Source organism: Podarcis muralis, chromosome Z (genome assembly GCF_964188315.1).
Source record: "Podarcis muralis chromosome Z, rPodMur119.hap1.1, whole genome shotgun sequence".
NCBI classification, from domain to species: Eukaryota; Metazoa; Chordata; class Lepidosauria; order Squamata; family Lacertidae; genus Podarcis; species Podarcis muralis.
In genome coordinates, this window is record NC_135673.1 from 18879529 (window position 1) to 18899185 (window position 19657).

The following is a 19657-nucleotide window of genomic DNA, read 5'->3' on the forward strand; positions in this document are numbered from 1 at the left end:
AAAAGATTAAAACCCAACAATCAGGAAGTTCAAGTACAGGGGGATGCTGGCCTAAACAGGCATGTCTTCAAGATCCCTCTTCCTCCTCTCCTCCATCACCAACTGATGCCTCCCTTTACCTTTTCCGATGGGAATCTCAGGAGCTCAAGGCTGCTCATGCGGTTCCTCTGGATCCTCTTGGGCCTTGCCCCTGAAAAAGCAATAGGAGATGGGTGGGTGAGCTGGCCAACCATCGTCTAGATTCGACCTTCATGGCCAAAAACAAAAAAACCACCCAGTAAAAAAATTAATTAACAGGAGAAGTCATTAATTGAGTTGCAGCAATATAAGGTCACCTGGGCAGGTGTCGTGGATGATGCAGTTATCCAAATGTATAGAATCACAGAATTGAATAATAGAATTGTAGAGCTGGAAGTGACACCAAAGGTCATCTATTCCAACCCCCTGCAATTCAGGAATACATTTATTTATTTATTTCATAATTTTTTGTTTGTTGTGATTTTTGTTTGTCTGTTTAATTACAAACTCTATTTAAAAATTCAAAATAATTCCCAGGCGGGAAGTGCTGTCTTCCAGGACAAATGCATGTCCAGATGTTGAGTTTCCTGTATCGATTCCTGCATTGCAGGGGGCTGGACTAGATGACCCTTGGGATCCTTTCCAACTCTGCAGTTCTATGATACTATGAATCTGAATCTTGAATGCAGTCGTCCACATGGCTTCAGAACAGACTTGGGAAATATTTTACATGGCAGGATTTGCTTCAGTACAGAGCAGTGGTTCTCAAAGGGTGTGACTCGCCACACTGGTGTGGCAGGAGAGGATGGCAAGTGTGGAGGGGAAAATTCAAGGGCAATCAAAGAAACATTTAAACAGTATAGTATAATATCAAAATACAGTTTTTTTATTTGCAGAATATGGATAGATGTCTTTTCAAAATGAGAGCAAGAGTATCAAGAGATACCAAGGACAAATCCTAGTTGTGATCCAGAATCACCTCTCTTCTACTGTTCTCCACAATATATTGTTGTGAACAGGGATTTTCAACTCTGACAAATATGAAAGATCAGAACAGAGAAAGGCTTATTTGTGCTGATGAGGCGATGAGAGTCTGTCTGTCTCAAATCAGACCTAATATAAATGAGATTACCTGGCAATAGCAAGCTCACACCTCTCATGCAGTTTGTAAGTATACTTAAGGTACATATGGAAGAGGCTCACTTATAATTGCATTTTGGGAATGATTTACATTCTTATGTAGCCACATCGTTTTATACTTTCTGCATGTCCCATGATCATATTATAAAATAGTATATGTTATAAATGTTCTATGTAATAAATCAAGCACTGCTAGGAGTTGTTCTTTGTTTTTTTGTTTTCCAACATGTTTCTGTTTGTTTTCCAATGTATTAATTATCAATAAAAAAATCAGTGTGAGCAAATTTTTATTCTGAAAGAGTGGCACAAGAAAAAAGTTTGATAACTACTGAGTATCATAAATTTTTATATATCACTTGATTGTAAAAACACACACACACCCTCAAAGCAATTTACAAACAGAATCAAACAATGCATTAAAAAAACACCAATCAGTTAAAAACTACCATTAAAAAAAGCCTTCGTGGGGCACTTTTTGCACTATGACTCCCATAATCCCTGGCGATTGACTGTGGTGGGAGTTGCAGTCCCTTCATTTGACGTTTTCAAGCAGAGGTTGGCTGACTACCTGTTAGGGATTATTGAGCCTCGCAGAGACCGGATCCCTCACGCCTTTTCCCGAATACTTTGAGAGCATCTTGCATCATTGACAAAGACACTTCTCAAAATAAGCGGGAGTTATAGCACCCCATCCGCCCCAGAAATCCCAGCCGCCTCTGAGCTAAGCTGTAATTAAGTCCGACGGCATCTTGAATCAGCCAAAGAACTGTAATTAAAGCAACAAAACCGAGTCCTTCATGGAGAAAAACAAGTGGGCCTGTCAAAGGAAGCCCACAGCTTACATCTTTCGCTGACAAAAGAGCCGAGAGGATAAGGCCAGCCCTTGCATCTCCCTGCTTCTGTTGGAGGCCAGAGCCCTGGCAAGGTCACAGCCAAGGAGCCAAGTTTGGAGTTTGTACTGAAAAGCGAATCTCCCAAATTTGCACTCTTCAGTGCAAGAGGTGAATGGAAACACAGCCCTCCTTCCAAATCTGAACTTGCCCCAAAATTTATTAATTTCTAATTATTGCATTTATATCCCACCTTTTCCCCTCTAATGAGCTCAAAGGGGTTCCTCCCTCCTCATTCAATCCCCACAACAACCCTGTGAGGTAGGGTAGGCTGACAGAGGTAGTGACTGGCCTCTCAAGGTCACACGTTGGGAGCTTCATGACTGAGCAGGGAGTTGAACCCTGGACACTCCCGGGTCCTAGTCTGATACTCTAACCACTACACGACGCTGCCTCATAACCCACCAAAACCCCTATTAGTCACAACTGGCTGTGCACTGAGATGGCCGCCCCGGTATGGGTTTTCCTTCTCCTAGATGGACTACCTTCCCAGGTTGAAGAGCTCCAACCGCCTCTCATTGAGGTGTAGGCAACCTTTTCCTGCATTCCCTCCCTACTGGGCAACTCCCTACAGACACTGTACAAAATTGGCAGTGAATGAGGCAAGGTCCAATATTTGGCAATGCCACCCCACTTCCTCTCTTCCCCTTGACCAATAAGACAGCTGAAGAAGGGATATAATGCTTGAGAACTGATCATTCACAAGGAGCTTTGGGACTTAATCTTAGGGCTGCATGAAATTAGACAGAGGGCTGCAGGGTCCCTGCCCTGAATTGCAGGGGTTGGGCTAGATGACCCCCAGGGTACCCTCCAATTCTCCAATTCTATAACCGGGAGTGCAAGCATATGCAGCATATTTGTACTCTGCCTTTTTCCTTGATAGGGACTGAAGCAGCTTATAGATAAAAACAAGAACAGCTAAAAACATAGGGGGAAAGCAACCGGTAATAAACAATTAAACACTGATTGAATTAAAACCACACACACACACACACACACACACACACACAGAGAGAGAGAGAGAGAGAGAGAGAGAGAGAGAGAGGGAGGGAGAACTCCTATTAAAACCACACAAATAATTACAATAAAAACAGCATGATATCAGCCCTTTCATTAAAAGCAGTCAGTTCCCCAAAGTCTGTTGGAAAAAGAAAGTTTTCACTTGCCAGTGGAAGGATAAGGACAACAGTGCAGGAATCATAACTAAAGCTGGGATAATTCAGAGAGCCTGGCTGTCAGGGGACAAACAGGGACTTGTTTAGCTCCAGCATGTTCTCAGAGCAGCCCCAAGTAGAACAGAGTTCCCTGCTTGAAGGTGCAAAAAGTGGCATTTGCTGACCTGCGTCTCCTTGGAGGTGTGCAAACAAGGTGGAGAAAGGCACCACTTTAGTGCTGTGGTTGGGGTGTGTCTGTTGACTTTGAATGCATCAGAACACCAGCCAGCTCCCATGGCCATGCAGAGCACATGGAGACAGCCCTTTGATGTGTCGCGCTGGGGATGGCAGCCCGGCGTTCAGAGAATGCTTGCAGTAAACGGGATACAGAATGGAATCCCCCGTGGTTTTGTCTGGTCCAGAGTGGCAAGTGCAAAACAGCAGAAGCAGATCCATGTTCACAGCAGGTGGAGGATGCCATGGAGAGGAGGAGGCTGACTAGAAGGTGCTTTGTGCCCAAGAAGGACATAAGAACGTAAGAAGAGCCCTGCAACAGCAGCTAGATCATGGGAAAGGGGGCCCATCTAGTCCATCATCTTGTTCTCACAGTGGCAAATCAGATGCCCAACAGGGAAGCCAGGATGCAGGATCTGAGCACAAGAGCACTCCCTGCCCCCTGCCCCTGTGTGGTTTCCAGCAACTGGTGTTCAGAAACATCACTGGGCACAGCTGTGGAGGCAGAGCATAGACATTGTAGCTACTGTTGTTGTTGTTTAGTCGTTTAGTCGTGTCCGACTCTTCGTGACCCCATGGACCAGAGCACGCCAGGCACTCCTGTCTTCCACTGCCTCCCGTAGTTTGGTCAAACTCATGCTGGTAGCTTCGAGAACACTGTCCAACCATCTCATCCTCTGTCGTCCCCTTCTCCTTGTGCCCTCCATCTTTCCCAAGATCAGGGTCTTTTCCAGGGAGTCTTCTCTTCTCATGAGGTGGCCAAAGTATTGGAGCCTCAGCTTCACGATCTGTCCTTCCAGTGAGCACTCAGGGCTAATTTCCTTAAGAATGGATGAATTTGATCTTCTTGCAGTCCATGGGACTCTCAAGAGTCTCCTCCAGCACCATAATTCAAAAGCATCAATTCTTCGGTGATCAGCCTTCTTTATGGTCCAGCTTTCACTTCCATACATCACTACTGGGAAAATCATAGCTTTTACTATACGGACCTTTGTTGGTAAGGTGATGTCTCTGCTTTTTAAGATGCTGTCTAGGTTTGTCATTGCTTTTCTCCCAAGAAGGAGGCGTCTTTTAATTTCGTGGCTGCTGTCACCATCTGCAGTGATCATGGAGCCCAAGAAAGAAAAATCTCTCACTGCCTCCATTTCTTCCCCTTCTCTTTGCCAGGAGGTGATGGGACCTAGTCCTCCGTAACTCTCTCCTCCATGAAAGCCCTCTCCTCTCGTCTTTTAAAGCCATCCAAGTTGGACATCATCCTCTCTTGCGGGAACAAGTTCCATAGTTTAACTCTGTATTGTGTGAAGGAATTTCTTTTGTTTGACCTGAATCTTCCAACATTCAGCTTTGTTGGATACCTGTGAGTTCTGGTTTTATCATGGAATTGTAGAGTTGGAAGGGTCCTTGAGCGTCATCTACTCCAACGCTCTGCAATATTCACTTAAATCATTTATGACAGATGGCCATCCAACCTCTGCTTAAAAACCTCCAAGGAAGAGGAGTTCACAACCTCCTGCAGGAGCCTGTTCTACTGTATAATAATAATGCTTATTAAATCATATCTGCCATCCTGTATTAAAAGCTCAAATTTGTCTTGCTTGTTTCTCGTATTCTGAGCAATAGCATAGAAACAACTGAAACCATGAGTCATTCCCTCCAGCTGCTTTCTTCTTGTCGTTTCCTGCCCGTTAGCAGGTTTCTGGAGCACCACCTCAGTTTCCTGTGCATAGATGAAGCTACTATCCCCGGTACCGTGTGTTCCCCAGTGGTCTGTAATATTGTCTCCCACTCCCTCAAGATTTAGTTTAAAGCTCTCCTGATCAGGTTGACAAGACTCTTAGCAAACACATTCTTGCTAACCCATCTCTTGTCAGAAGGCCTTCCTCAAGGAAGCAGAGACCATGGTCCAAGAAGCCAAACCCTTCCTGATGACACCACCTGTGCAGACAGTGGTTTACTTCCAGTATTTTCCTCTTTTCCTGGGCCACAATCTTCAACAGGAAAAAGTGATGAAAAGGCCACCTGTACCCCAAGGCTCTTCAGCTTCCTGCCCAGTGTCTCATAGTCCCTTGTTACATGGCTGTGTCTGGCAGTATTGTTTGGATCCACATGAAACAGAAGGAAGGGGCTATGGTTTGTGGTCTTTAGAGAGCCAGTGTGGTGTAGTGGTCAAGAGCGATAGACTCATAATCTGGGGAACTGGGTTCGCGTCTCTGCTCCTCCACATGCAGCTGCTGGGTGACCTTGGGCCAGTCACACTTCTTTAAAGTCTCTCAGCCCTATTCACCTCACAGAGTGTTTGTTGTGGGTGAGGAAGGGAAAGGAGATTGTTAGCTGCTTTGAGACTCCTTCGGGTAGTGATAAAGTGGGATATCAAATCCAAACTACTACTACTACTACTACTACTACTACTCTTCTTCTTCTTCTTCTTCTTCTTCTTCTTCTTCTTCTTCTTCTTCTTCTTCTTCTTCTTCTTCATGAGAGAGTGAGGAAAACGTCTCTTATCCAAGATTAGGGATTTACTCCAGTTCTTGGGAGAATGACACCAGCAGCAACTGGCCACACATTTCCAAAGATAACTTTTCACCAAAGCCATGAAGGTCATAAATCAAAACAAGGGAGGCTTCAATTTTGAAGCCCTCGCACCCTGCAATCCCAAGCAAGATTTCACAGTATCAGAGCATGAAAGACAATAAAATTCCTAGCAGGGACATCTTCACATGGCATTCTTCAAGGTGGTACCTCCCCTCCAGATGTTGCTGACTACAACTCCCACCATCATTGCTAACCATTGGCCATGCTGGCTGCTAGGAGCTAGAACCCAACATCGTTTAGAAGCCTGCCTCCATTCCTCTCCTTTCTGTTTCAACGATGTGGCCAAAAAGCCACCAGCTAATTTCACCTCTGCACAATGCCCCTTAAGTTTCTCCTCTCTGGGCCACCAAAATGCATTTGTAAGCCTCTTGTTATATAGTGCAGTAGCACCTGCACTTTGGAAGTCTCTGCCTATGGATATCAAGCAGGTGCCTTTGCTGAACTCCTTCTGCCAAAAACATTCCTGTTTAGAATGTGAATTTTAGCCTGTTTTAATATCTTAACTTTTTGTCTGTTTTAAAGTATTGTTGTAAACCTTTATTTTCTCTGTTTTTTGTAAACCACTTTGAAAAAAATAAACAAAATCAATAACTTTGCATTTTCTTTTCTGTTTTCCTTTTCAGGAACATTTTGTCCTCCTGATGAGGTCTGAACATGGGAGCCCATTCAAGGGCCTGATGAATGAGGTCACTGCTGCCACTGAGAGCTCCAGATCAAGAGCTCTGCTGGATTGATGCAGTTCCAAATCCACTTCCCACGCCAGAAATCATGCACTCAAGTTCACCCAAGCTTAGTCCTTAGTGCTGCTCCTATCAAAAGGAGAGGGAGGCCAAATTGGACTCTGCGGTGTTGGGAAGTGCTGTCAGCGGTTGTCATCTGGGATGAAAAAGAAACTAAAAAGCTCTAAAGGGCAGAGCTTGAATGACCTTTTAAATAAATACATGGCATGATTTTATTTCATAAACAAATATTGAGGCACCTGAAATCTTCTAAAATTTCCTCAAAGACGGTCTTGTCCTCCTTTGCAAATGTCAAGTATGTTTTCTCTAATACTGCTTAATTGTCTGAGGAGTCGCAATGATATTGGTACATATTATCATTTGTGGTGGGAATGTCAGTTGGTGAAAGATGTTTGGAATTTAATTTTGACAGAAATGATAAACATTACTAAAGAAACTGCCCAAAATTAATGTGACTGAATATTTTTGATGACACCAATGTAGACATATATTGTCAAAAGAATTTGTCTTGATGAATGATCTTGACAGCTTGAATAGTAATGGCAACAAGTGGAAAACAGCCCAAAATCTTACAGTGAGCACTCAATACCCCTCACTCTGGAATACAGCTATAATGGAGAAAATTATGCATATTCCTGTATCAATGAGGACTAGAGTCTGCAGAAACTTTTAATACGATTTGGCATTCCTTTATTCTATACATTTTCAAGTCAACCCTCATCGCAAGCCTGGCAAATCTGGAATTAGAATGATAATCAGATAATGATCTTTACTTGTACTTCGTTATTTTCACCCATGTGCAACTGGTCTGTAGCGTTGGAAGAGATTCCAGGGGTCATCTAGCTGAACCCCCACAATGCAAATGTCTGGTTTCTTTCAGACCATATAGAACCCTTGTTCTCACAATGATGGAACTCACAGGTGGAGAATATAGTGGTACCTCGGGTTAAGTACTTAATTTGTTCTGGAAGTCTGTTCTTAACCTGAAACTGTTCTTAACCTGAAGCACCACTTTAGCTAATGGGACCACCCGCTGCTGCTGCACCACCGGAGCATGATTTCTGTTCTCATCCTGAAGCAAAGTTCTTAACCCGAGGTACTATTTTTGGGTTAGCGGAGTCTGTAACCTGAAGCGTATGTAACCTGAAGCGTATGTAACCCAAGGTACCACTACACACACACACACACACACACACACACACACACACACACAATATTTGTATGGGGCATATTTGTAGGAGTTAAAACTTTGTTTTCCCTCAGGAGAAGTTCTCCACATGCACAAGGAGGTCCCCGAACTAGGGAGCTTCTCCATACAAAGCCAGGGACCTGGGAGAGATCAGGATTCGAATTCCCCCTCTTGGCTAGGAAACTCGCCTTTAAGGCAAGTCACTGCCTCTCAGCCTCACCAACCTTGCAGAATCGTTGTGGGGCTTTAATGAGGAGTAGGACCTGGGAGATCAGGGTTCAAAGCCCTACTCAACCATGAAGCTCACTGGGTGTGACCTTGGAGGCCAGTCACTGCCTCTCAGCCTAACTTACCTCACAAGGTTGTTGTGGGGATTGGATCAGGAGGGGGAGAACCACAAATGCTACCTTGAGCATCTTGGAGGAAAATAGGAGGGATATAAATGGAATAGATAAATAAATATATAATACTGAATCAGGCCATTGGTCCCTCCAGCTCAGTACACTGACCAGCAGGGTTTCAGGCTCAGCAGACAATTCCGACCCCTTTACCTGAAGATGCCAGGAATTGCACCAGGGACCCTCTGCAGTCAAAAGCTCTGCCCCTTCCCTTGTAAATAAAGTGTGTTTCTTGTCTTCATGATTCTGAATCAGGCAGGGAGATAGGAAGCTGCCTTTTATAGAGACTCACCCTGCTCTTCGTAACCGGTTTCTGCCACGGAGGTCTCCAGATCCTCTCCATTCTGCTTCAAGCCCAGGACTGCCCTCAGCTTTGCCACGTTCAAGCATGCCGTGGCCTCCCCACCCTGATCTCCGACCTGCAAAATATTATTAGCCATCATTAATTCATGGAACAAGCACACATCTTTGGAACTTCTGCCTCGTGATTTCAAGCGGGCATGTCTGCTGTGTTCTTTTCGGAAACTGCTGTAACATTCTTGTTTCAACAAGTTTGCCCAGACGCGAGTTTTAATTTGCTACTGTCTGGTTGTTGTTGTTTTTTTGTATTTATGTATGTGTGTGTGTATCTGTATATACGGTATGTTCCATACTGTAATGATATCTAGACACAGAATGATGAAAATGTCTTCAGCAGTCCAGATATTGGTCATTTCTGAGCCAGTAACAGTCAGGCGAATGCAATACAGCAAAGGTGGATGAATACAATACATAAGTTAAGATAGAATCATAGACTTGTAGAGGTGGCAGTGACCCCAAGAGTCATCTAGTCCACACCCCTACAATGCAGGAATCACAACAGAACAAATAACCAGTCTACTGTTGTTTAAACTTTTTGCATGCTGCAAATTATTGCTGTACATTTTTCTTAGTGTTAATTTTCTTGCTCTATCTTTTCTGGAAACCAGAGGGTGGTGTTCCGCCCCCTCTTTTTCTTGCAATCAAGTGGTGTATAACTTTTAGGAAATAAATAATTAATAAATTAAGTGGCAGAAATGCCATTTGCTGAGAATTGCAAGTAGGGAGAATTCTGTTGAGCTCAAGTCCTCCCACTGAGGCACTGGCTTGGCTGTGAAAAGAGGAAGCTGGACTCCCCCTTTGCCTAATCCAGCTCCAGGGCTCTTCTTATGCCCTCATGGAACTTCCAGGTCCAGAGGCAGTCTATCTAAAGCTCTGAAATGTACAAGACTCTGGATTGTCTTCCCCAATGTGGCAGCCAAACCTATTTGGTCTTCTTTTGAAACAGAGCCAGGAAGCAAATGTGTTAGCATACCTGACCTCAAGCCAGTTCTGCCATTATACGATCTAGGGAACTCTCCTCTTCCTCCTCCTCCTCACATCCAAGCCCTTACCCAGCTACCCACCTCCGTGACACCTCCCATTGTTCTCTCCCCATCTGTTGCTGAGTAATCTGTGCTACTCAGAGGACAGCAAAGTGTATTTATCTGGAGCAGCTGAAGGGTTAATAATAGGGGATGTAACACTGATGAGAAGGGCTTCGCTCTGCCCTGTCTTCCGTTCCCATTTCATAGAATTGTAGAGCTGACAGGGACACCCACGTGTCATCTAGCCCAACCCTCAGCAGAGCAGGAACCACGTAAAATCAGGACACTCTTGAGGATGCCCTCAACTGTCATGATAAGATCCTGATAAGATCCATTGGTCTATCTAGCACAGTGACTAGCTCCTCCCTGACTAGCAGCTGTGGCTCCTTAAGAGCTTCAGGCAGATTTATCACCATTCCTAAAACTAAGAAATATTCTAGTCCTCATAGTTCTGAATAAAGGGCTGAATTGTAATGGTACAGAGCAAGATACCAGGTCAGGACATTGGTCCACTGAGTTCAGTATTGTCCACATTGACTGGCAGCTGTGGCTCCTTGAAGCTTCAGGCAGGAGACATTTCCCAGTCCAGCCTGGAAAAGCCAGAAGGGATTGGATCCAGGACCTTCTGCATGCAAAGCAGGTGCTCTGCTACTGAGCTAGGGCCCTTCTCCTAAAAATAAAGGAAAGTCCTAGTCCTCATGGTTCTGAATAAATAGGAACCTGGGGCTTTCTGCATGCAAAGCAAGCGCTCTATACCACTGAGCTACAATGCCACCCTCTTTGGTTTCAAAACGGAGTTTGAATTGAGTTTTTTCCTATACCAATAGTTTAAGAGCTTTTACTGTTTTGTAACCAAGCAACTGGGGACGTAACATTTTAAACGTTATACAGCTTATGTTTCCACACTTTTCTTTGCTGCAGGTTCTGTGATTTTAAATCTCTGCTGGGGCTCTCATACCAAAGAGTACTTGCCCCAAACTTGGGTCTTGGCATCCCAGATTTCCAACGTGATATGTCCACAGGGCCTCATCCTGAAAGGCCAGTTTCTAGCCGCACCTGTTCCTTGGAGCTGTTTTTCTTTACCCTCTTGCACTCCAAACCCCCCCCCCCACACACACATTTGTGTCCAACTCAGACCCCAAAGAGGGTCAAATCTCTGCCTGAACCCCTCTGAGCTGTAGCAGTCAACCCTGTGGTCAAATAATCATAGAATTGTAGAGTTGGGAGGGAACCCCACCAGATGCACAGCTGGAAAGCCCACATGCAGGATCTGAGCACAAGAGCGCTCCCTGCCCCCTGCCCCTGTGTGGTTTCCAGCAATGTTCCAGAAACATTGCTGTGCATAGCTGGGGAGGCAGAGCATACACACTGTAGCTACTAGCCCTCCATAACTCTCTGCTCCATGAATTTGTCCAATCCTCTTTCAAAGCCACCCAAGTTGGCTATCATCCCCTCTTGCGGGAGTGAGTGCCATAGTTTAATTCTGCACTAGGGCACCCCACCTGTGTCGCTGTTCCAGGACAGTCCACTCTGCTCTATTCCTCATCTTGCCCAGTAGCTCCAAGTGCTGTTTGGTGGGCCTCTGATTGCTTTACCTTCTCTTCCAGCAAGGCAACCAGCTTGCACTTGTTGCAGGTGTAGCTTTGCACATGCTCAGGCAGGAAGACAAACATGGCAAAGGCGTTGCAAGTCACTACAGCAGCTCCCTTGCCATCCATGTCCCTTGGTCCTATGTCACCCATGAGACTGCATTCCTGGCCTCCCCCATTAAATGCCGCTGCAAACGCCCCTGTTTACAAGTCCTGGTCACAAGCTCCCAGAGGCTGCAATTAGCAGTCATGCAATCAGCAGTAATCTAGCCCAACCCCCTGCAGAGCGGGAATCCTAGTGTCCAAGGAGCACTGAACAGCTGCTAAAGGTCTATGGACACCCCCAACATTATAAAATAATTAAATGTGACGGACCACCAACAAATTAAAAAAAAATGCTTTTACTTCTTGGGAGATTTCAAGGTGTTTCTCTGCAAAGTATAAGGCTTGTTCACGGTTTCCAAGAGAGATGTAGGCATTTTCCAGGCTCCAGCAAGCTCTTCCTTCTCCCACTCTGAAAAGGAAAGGTATATTTATTCACTTATGTTCCTATCATGCCCCTCCCTGTATCATGACAACCCGAGGCATGTAGAGATTGCCAGGCACCACCCAGTCAGGTAGAATGACATACATAGAATTGGAAAAGTGGAACAGACCCTGAGGATCAGCTAGTCCAACCCACAACAATGTAGGAAATTCCACATCCCTGACACATGGCCACCCAACCTCTGCTTAAAAACCTCCAAGGGAGGAGAGCCCACTACCTCCCAGGGGAGTCCGTTCCACTGTCATACAGCTCTTACAGTCAGAAAGTTCTTCCTGATGTACAGTATGTCAACTTTCTTGCATTCATTGTGAGTGCTATACTTGACCTTTGCAATGTCTTCTTTTGTAATCTTGAAGACAATATTTTAGTCTCCCGTTAATTGCGTTGCTTGGAATGTCTGTACTATGTTTGATTTTCTTTGGGAATGCTTTATTTTGGGATTCTTTGATTTGATGTTTTAATGTAGGCTGCGAACCACTCTGAGACTTCCCCTCTTGCTCCCAAAACTGGGTTGCATGTGTGAAGAGAACCCCTGAAACAGCCTTTGGGGTGATGGGAAGTGGGATTTTCCCATCTGCACAAGTTTAGTATTATGATGCTGAATTCCACAAGTGATTTCTTGCTTCAATAAGACATAGAGTTTGGCAAGTTCAACTCCATACAAAATCTCTGTCTCCCCCTTGTGGCCTCAGCTGGCTAACGGCATGAGTGTAGATATATCCCAAATCAACCCTTATTTGCCCACCTGCTAATAATAGTAGTAGTAGTAGTAATAATAATAATAATAATAATAATAATAATAATCTTATTAGATTTATATACCACCCTTCTCAGGGCAGTTCACAGAATAAAAAACAGAATAAAAATAAGTAATTAAGTAAAAAACCTCCAAACAATAACACCCCCCCCCCCCGCCCCAGTCCCACAGACACATTTAAAAGGCTGTGCAATATTAATCAGCCTAAGGCCTAGTTGAAGAGGAACATTTTCACTTGGCACCTAAAGATATATGATGAAGGCACCAGGCAAACCTCCCTGGGGAGAGCTTTCCACCAACAGGGAGCCACTGCAGAGAAGGCCTGTTCTCATGTTGCCACCCACTGGATCTCTCAAGGAGGAGGCACACAAAGAAGGGCCTCAGATGATGAACACAGGGCCCGAGATGGTTTATATGGGGAGAGGTGGTCGTTGAGGTATTGCAGTCCTGAGCTAGGCCTAGATTCAATATATTTAACTATGAAGCAAATGTAATACACAGACAGATGTATGAAGCATGGCACAATATATATATTCATAATTCATGTTTCATGTCCCCTCTACCCTTAAAAATTGCCAAGGGCTGTCAAAATGGCATTGTGGGCCACTTGCAGTTCATGGGCCATGGGAAGAACCGCCCTGATCTCTCCCTGCAATGCCAGAGGAATAACAGAGGCATTAAAACCAGGTCTGAAAGCAGAGATCAGCAGAAATTGAAATACTCATTTGAAAGCATAGTTAAATGAACAAATCCTGCCCACCCTGCCATGCACATGGCTGTTCAAAGGGGGCTCCTTGTAAGAAGTTCCATCAAGTCCCATTGCAGGGAGTTGGATTAGATGACCCTGGAATACAGCTCTAGGATTCTATGATATGATTTTAAGCCCGGCTGCACCACTGCCACCTCACCTGTCTCCCAGTTCCTGGGCGATAGCTAGGTGTTTCAGGTGATAATCAATGGCCTTCTCGTAGTCCTGAAGGAGGGTGTAGGTGTTCCCCAGGCTGTAGCAGGATTGAGCCTCCACTGCTTGGTCCTTCAGCTGCCTGGAGAGCTGCAGGGTCTTCCTGCATTAAAAAGCAGATTCTTTTAAAAATATATATTTTATTAAACAAAATGCTGTAAACCGAAAATAGAGAGCATAAAGAAAAAGTTTAAAATGGCATAAGGTTGGACATGATCCTTGAAGGTGTTGTTCCGAAACATTACCCAATAAGACCTGTTCTTCCATAAACCTGCTGGGCTGATTTCACAGCATCCTAGGATTGCGGAGCTGGTGGTGACCCTGAGGGTCATCTAGCCCAACCCTGTGCACTGCAGGAATCACAGCTAAAGCACCCTGATGGCTGGGCTGGACTGAAATGATGCTGGACCAGATGCATCCGGGGTCTGATCTAGAAGGCTCTTCTTCTGTTCAGTGGCAGGGTAGCCCATGTGGGGCTCTCCAGGATGTACACAAAGTATGGGAGACCTCAAGCATTTTAAAGCCCTGTTTAACAACTCTGTGGCTCACACTACATTTTTTAAAACAGGATAGTAAAGTGGTGGTGGGTTTCTTTGGAAGGGAGTAGAGATAGTTTCCCCCTTCTAAACTGTGAACGCGGGACGCGGGTGGCGCTGTGGGTAAAACCTCAGCACCTAGGGCTTGCCGATTGCATGGTTGGCGGTTCGAATCCCCGCGGCGGGGTGAGCTCCCGTCGTTTGGTCCCAGCTCCTGCCCACCTAGCAGTTCGAAAGCACCCCTAAGTGCAAGTAGATAAATAGGGACTGCTTTATAGCGGGAAGGTAAATGGCGTTTCCGTGTGCTGCGCTGGTGCAGGCTCGCCAGCTGCAGCTTCGTCACGCTGGCCACGTGACCCGGAAGTGTCTTCGGATGGCGCCGGCTCCTGGCCTCTAGAGTGAGATGAGCGCACAACCCTAGAGTCGGACATGACTGGCCCGTACGGACAGGGGTACCTTTACCTTTACCATTGGAGATAGTTTTCCCCTTCTAAACTGTAAAAAAAGGTAAGCCTGCAGGAAACTGAATAGAATAGCCATGGCAGACTCCTGCAGCAAAGCAGAGTCTTGCAGCACCTCGATCTATTAATCATTTTACTAATTATTATCTTTCATTTTAATAAATTCAATTTATTGCAGCTTAAGCTTCCGTGGACTTGATGGTGAAGTGGACTGTGGCCCCCAAAAGCTTATGCAGTAATAAACTGGTGTAACTTTAGGCTGCCACAAGACTCTTCCTTGTTAAACATATTGCGTTATTATCTTTATTCAGACCAAGGAAATGTTACCAAAGCGTGAAAGCCTTTCAAATTCTCAAAAGCCTCCACACTTATCTTGGTTGGCTGAATTAATATATCACTGTAAATATAGGTTTGAAATAGATATCCAGGCCAATGTTACAATATTTAATTTTTATTATTATCATAGCTCTTGTGCCTGCTGAGCATTTGTTTGTCTGAGCTTATCTAAAGTTCACAGACAGGGAACCAGAGGAGATTCTTGGATACCAGAAGGTGGCAGCAGGATACTCTGAATGGAAGCGAATAAAATATTTCCTGCATTTTAGTTTTTTTTTACAGGATGGCACGGCAGACAGGAAATGAACATGGTTGTGGCTAGCCAGCCAAGCAGTAATGTAAAGTGCTTCCTGGGATTGCATAGTATCACAGAATTCTTAATAGGGTCCCCCAGTCCAACACTCTGTGATGCAGGAATTTGCTCTCCCAATGCATATATAATGTCTCTAGGGGTGTTCAACCTCTCTGCAGAAATAGCTGAGCTGTACCACAACAGGTGTATGCCATTTCTCACTTGTAGGCATGCAGAGAGGGAGAGACAGTGCAGTGCAGTGGTTAGAGAGTTGGACTAGGACCTGGGAGATGAGAGTTCCGATTTCCCCCTTGGCTATGAAGCTCACTGGGTGTGAGGACCTTGAGGGCCAGTCACTGCCTCTCAGCCTAATGTATCTTGCAGGGCTCTTGTGGGGAATTCAATGAGGAATGAACACAAGCATGTACACCCACTTGAGCTATATGGGGGGGGGGGAAGGTGAGCTATAAGTAAATAAGAATAAAATCACATGGCAGGTTGAGACATCTTCTTACTTGTAGTACTCTGCAGCGATGTCGAACCTCCCCAAGAAGATGTGGGCATTCCCCAGATTGCTGTGGGCTCTCCTTTCTGCCGCTTTGTCGCCAAACTCCTTGGCGATGGCCAGGCGCTGGAAAGGAGGCAGGGGGAGAGAGAGAGAGAGAGAGAGAGAGAGAGAGAGAGAGAGAGGTGGTTAATGGCTGCAGCAAAAACACAGGGCAGTGGGGTGTACTGGTCTTGGACTAGGACCTGGGAGACCAGGGTTCAAATCACCTCTCAGCCATGAAGCTCATTGGCTGACCTTTAGGCAGACACCGCCTATCAGCCTAACCTAACTCACAGGGTTGCTGCAAGGATGAAACAGGGAGGAGGAGAACCAGAGATACTACTCTGAACTCCTTGAAAGGAAAGGTGGGGTATAAATGCAATAAACAAATAATAATAAGACCACACATGAGTCAGTTGCATTTGTTGATTTTATCTCCACTTTCAATTGCCATCTCAAGCGAATTTGCTTTTCATTTGTTTGGGTGTGTTTAGTCGCATTTTGTATACAGAATTGTGTGGGGTTTTTTTAATTGAAATTTTGGTGCCACAAAGGCAACTTAAAATGCAAGAAGCATAGCTAGAAACAATCTCAAAATCAACTAGATACAGGGTAATGAGACGTCATAAAGGAATTTCTGTATATACAGGAAACCCACTTCAGATTTGAATCAGGTGAATTATAATACACTGGTTTCCTATTACTGCAGCTATTCCATTATTAATCGTTTCCCTACTTTCTTCATTACAGGAATCAGATGGTGATGGGTCAAAAAAATTAAGATGAATTTGTACAAGTCAGAACATTTGAACAATCTAGAATAGCATAAAAATTGTCATGTTTCTTTTGTCCCCTTGTTACTGCTCTTGAGATAACACTTCTAATAACACACTGTATTATACCATTGGTTTAGGGATTTCCAGCTTCTGGTGGTGAAATGTTTTGTATTTAATCGGACATGTTTGCTGCTTGGAGATTTCATTTTACTTTTTTGAACAAGCAGTTTATAAATTTTATAAATATTGTCACTTTTTGCTTTTAAAAGTTTTTTCACTTATAAGCTGCTTTGGTATGAAAGGGAGTAAAGGCAATGAATAGATAAAAGTTTCTCTCATAACGCTGCAAATCATGGGCCTCCAGCGAAGCTGAATGTGGGAATCATAGAAGTGGAGAAGAGAGAAAAGGAAGGACTTCTTCAGGCAGTGCAGAGTTAAACTACAGAAGTCCCATAGGAGGCTGTGATGACCACACACTTGAATGGCTTTAAAAGAGGACTGGACAAATTCATGAAGAAAGGGCTGGACGTAACTGAGATGTGGGTGTGTTGCCCAGCTCCCCTCCAAGACACCCTACAAAGGGAATGGTGAGGAGCCTCTGGGCTCTTCAGTTTGGGAGTTTTCAGCCAGTCCAGGCCAAGTTACTCTCTGCGTGGATGAGGATTAGAAACATGCTTTAGAAAGAAAGAAAAACATTTTGGCTTTATTTTATGTTTGTAGTTTGACACTGAGATTCCCTGTCATCAGATCACAGCATAGGGGCTGGGGGTGGATCAAGGGACCCACAGAATGAAAGGCTCCCCCCCCCCCACCAAGCCCAACTGAATCTCACCTGTTTGTGGAAGATGATGGCTTTGCTGAAGTTGCCCAGCAAGTAGTGGCTGTTGCCTAGGTTGCCATATGCCCGGCCTTGGGCAGCTCTGTCCCCCAGCTCCTTCACAAGAGAGAGGTTCTTCCTGGAATCCCCCCCAAAAGGAAAATGTGTTGTTGTTGTTGTTTTGCAATCAATAAATAGGGGGGAAACAATGTGGAACTGGCAAAACTAACAGCAAAAATAGGAAAGCAACATGACGGTCTATTCATGGGAGAATGGAAGCCCTTGTTGCAATATCTAGAAATAAATATAATAATCAGATGAAATCGCAAGCAGGATTTGAAATATGAGCAAGCGGAATGATAATATATAAAACAGAGTAATATGTTCTAGGTGAAGTGTTTATTATAATAATGTACATAAATGGGATGGGATTAAGAGCAGCAGGGAAGAAGCGGCAGTTTTCAAGGGGAATGTATAAGAAATGTGAAATTTACAATTAAGGATTTTACAGCTTAATAAAAATGTGACCCACACACAAAATCAATTGGGGGAAAACAGCAGAGTCATGAAAACAAAGGGATAGCAAGGAGCTCCAGAAGGACCTCTCCAAACTGAGTGAATGGGCGGCAAAATGGCACGTGCAATTCAATGTAAACAAGTGTAAAGTGATGTATGTTGGGGCAAAAAATCTCAGTTTCATGTACTTGCTCTAGGGGTCCAAACTGGAGGTAAAGATAAAGTTAAAGGTAAAGGTAAAGGGACCCCTGACCATTAGGTCCAGTCGTGACTGACTCTGGGGTTGCGCGCTCATCTCACTTTATTGGCCGAGGGAGCCGGCGTTTGTCCACAGACAGCTTCCGGGTCTTGTGGCCAGCATAACTAAGCCGCTTCTGGCGAACCAGAGCAGCGCACGGAAACACCATTTACCTTCCCACCGGAGTGGTACGTATTTATCTACTCGCACTTTGACGTGCTTTTGAACTGCTAGGTTGGCAGGAGCAGGGACCGAGCAACGGGAGCTCACCCCGTCACAGGGATTCGAACCGCCGACCTTCTGATCGGCAAGTCCTAGGCTCTGTGGTTTAACCCACAGCGCCACCCGCGTCCCTCCGAACTGGCGGTGCCAAACCAGAAACAAGAGCTTGGGGTCATAGCAGAGAGCTTGATGAAGATGACACACTGAGTGGTAAATTCCATGCTAGGGATCATTAGGAAAGGAACTGAAACTAAGCAGCCCGGATAATAATTCCATTAAACAAATTTATGAGGCGACCACATTTGGAATATACTACGGTATGTACAGTTCTAGTAGCCCCTTGTGAAAAAGATATTGCAGAATTGGAAAAGGTCCAGAAAAGAGCAACCAAAATGGTCCAGGGGATGGAATGATGACTCCCCTATGAAGAAAGGTCGCAGCATTTGGGCAGAAAGTTTATAAAATGAAGTATAGCATAGGGAAAGCAGATATAGAAAAGTTTTCCTCTCTCTCTCCTAAGACTACAACTGGTGGACATCCAATGAAGCTGAATGGCGGAAGATTCAGGACAGATAAAAGTAAATACTTCTTATTTAAACTATGGAACTCCCTCCCACAGGAGGCAGTGAAGACCACTAACTTAGATGGCCTTAAAAAAGGAGTAGACAAATTCACGGAGGAGGAGAGGGCTGTCAATGGCAACCAGCCCCAATGGCAATGCTTTGCTTCCATGGTCGGAAGCACTGATGCTTCTGAACAGCAGTTTCTGGAAACCACAGGAAGGAGAGAGCTCTTGTGAGCAAATGGTGCTTGCTAGTTTCCCACAGGCAACAGTTCAGCCACTGCAAGTACAGTCTGGTGGACCAGATGGGTCATGGGCCTGATCCAGCAGGCTCTTCTGGTGAGGGGGCCATCCTCAAAGACTGAAGATCTTGCACTAAAGGGGGCATTGAGGCACAGCAGGGGAGCAACAAGGGTAGCATCTTTGAATGAAGTGAGGCTGAAAGAGAATGGGGCATTTTCACAAAGACTCTGCTGGACATCAGGTGCACTGGAGCTGCACTGGAGGGAGTTGGACTAGATGACAATTCTATAATTCTAGGCTCACTGCCTCAATAAGGGGTTGTCACTCACTCGTAAAATTCGGACGCCTTCTCCAAACTCTCCCGGACTTCCTCGGGCAAGTGGTTAGGCTCCTGGGGCAAGCTCCAAGACAGCTGCTTCCCTTTAGCATGATAGACGTTCCCAATGTTGTACAACGCCCTCGCCTCTCCAACCTAGAAAAGGGGGGGGAGAAAAGGTATCCATGCTGCCTTGGGTTT

At 45.0% G+C, this 19657-nt stretch overlaps 1 protein-coding gene across 2 annotated transcripts in view; it reads right to left on the bottom strand.

Annotated features, from left to right (window-relative positions):
* The window catches only part of GPSM1 (G protein signaling modulator 1), a 53426-nt gene that overhangs the window by 24703 nt on the left and 9066 nt on the right, over window positions 1–19657 (bottom strand). For both annotated transcript variants that reach the window (XM_028715159.2, XM_028715160.2), the window contains exons 4-10: window positions 19470–19612; window positions 17375–17498; window positions 15735–15850; window positions 13542–13697; window positions 11735–11843; window positions 8648–8774; window positions 120–190 (exon numbers count right to left, since the gene is read on the bottom strand). In XM_028715159.2, coding sequence (XP_028570992.2) covers window positions 120–190; window positions 8648–8774; window positions 11735–11843; window positions 13542–13697; window positions 15735–15850; window positions 17375–17498; window positions 19470–19612 — 846 coding nt within the window. The remainder of the gene's footprint in view (window positions 1–119; window positions 191–8647; window positions 8775–11734; window positions 11844–13541; window positions 13698–15734; window positions 15851–17374; window positions 17499–19469; window positions 19613–19657) is intronic.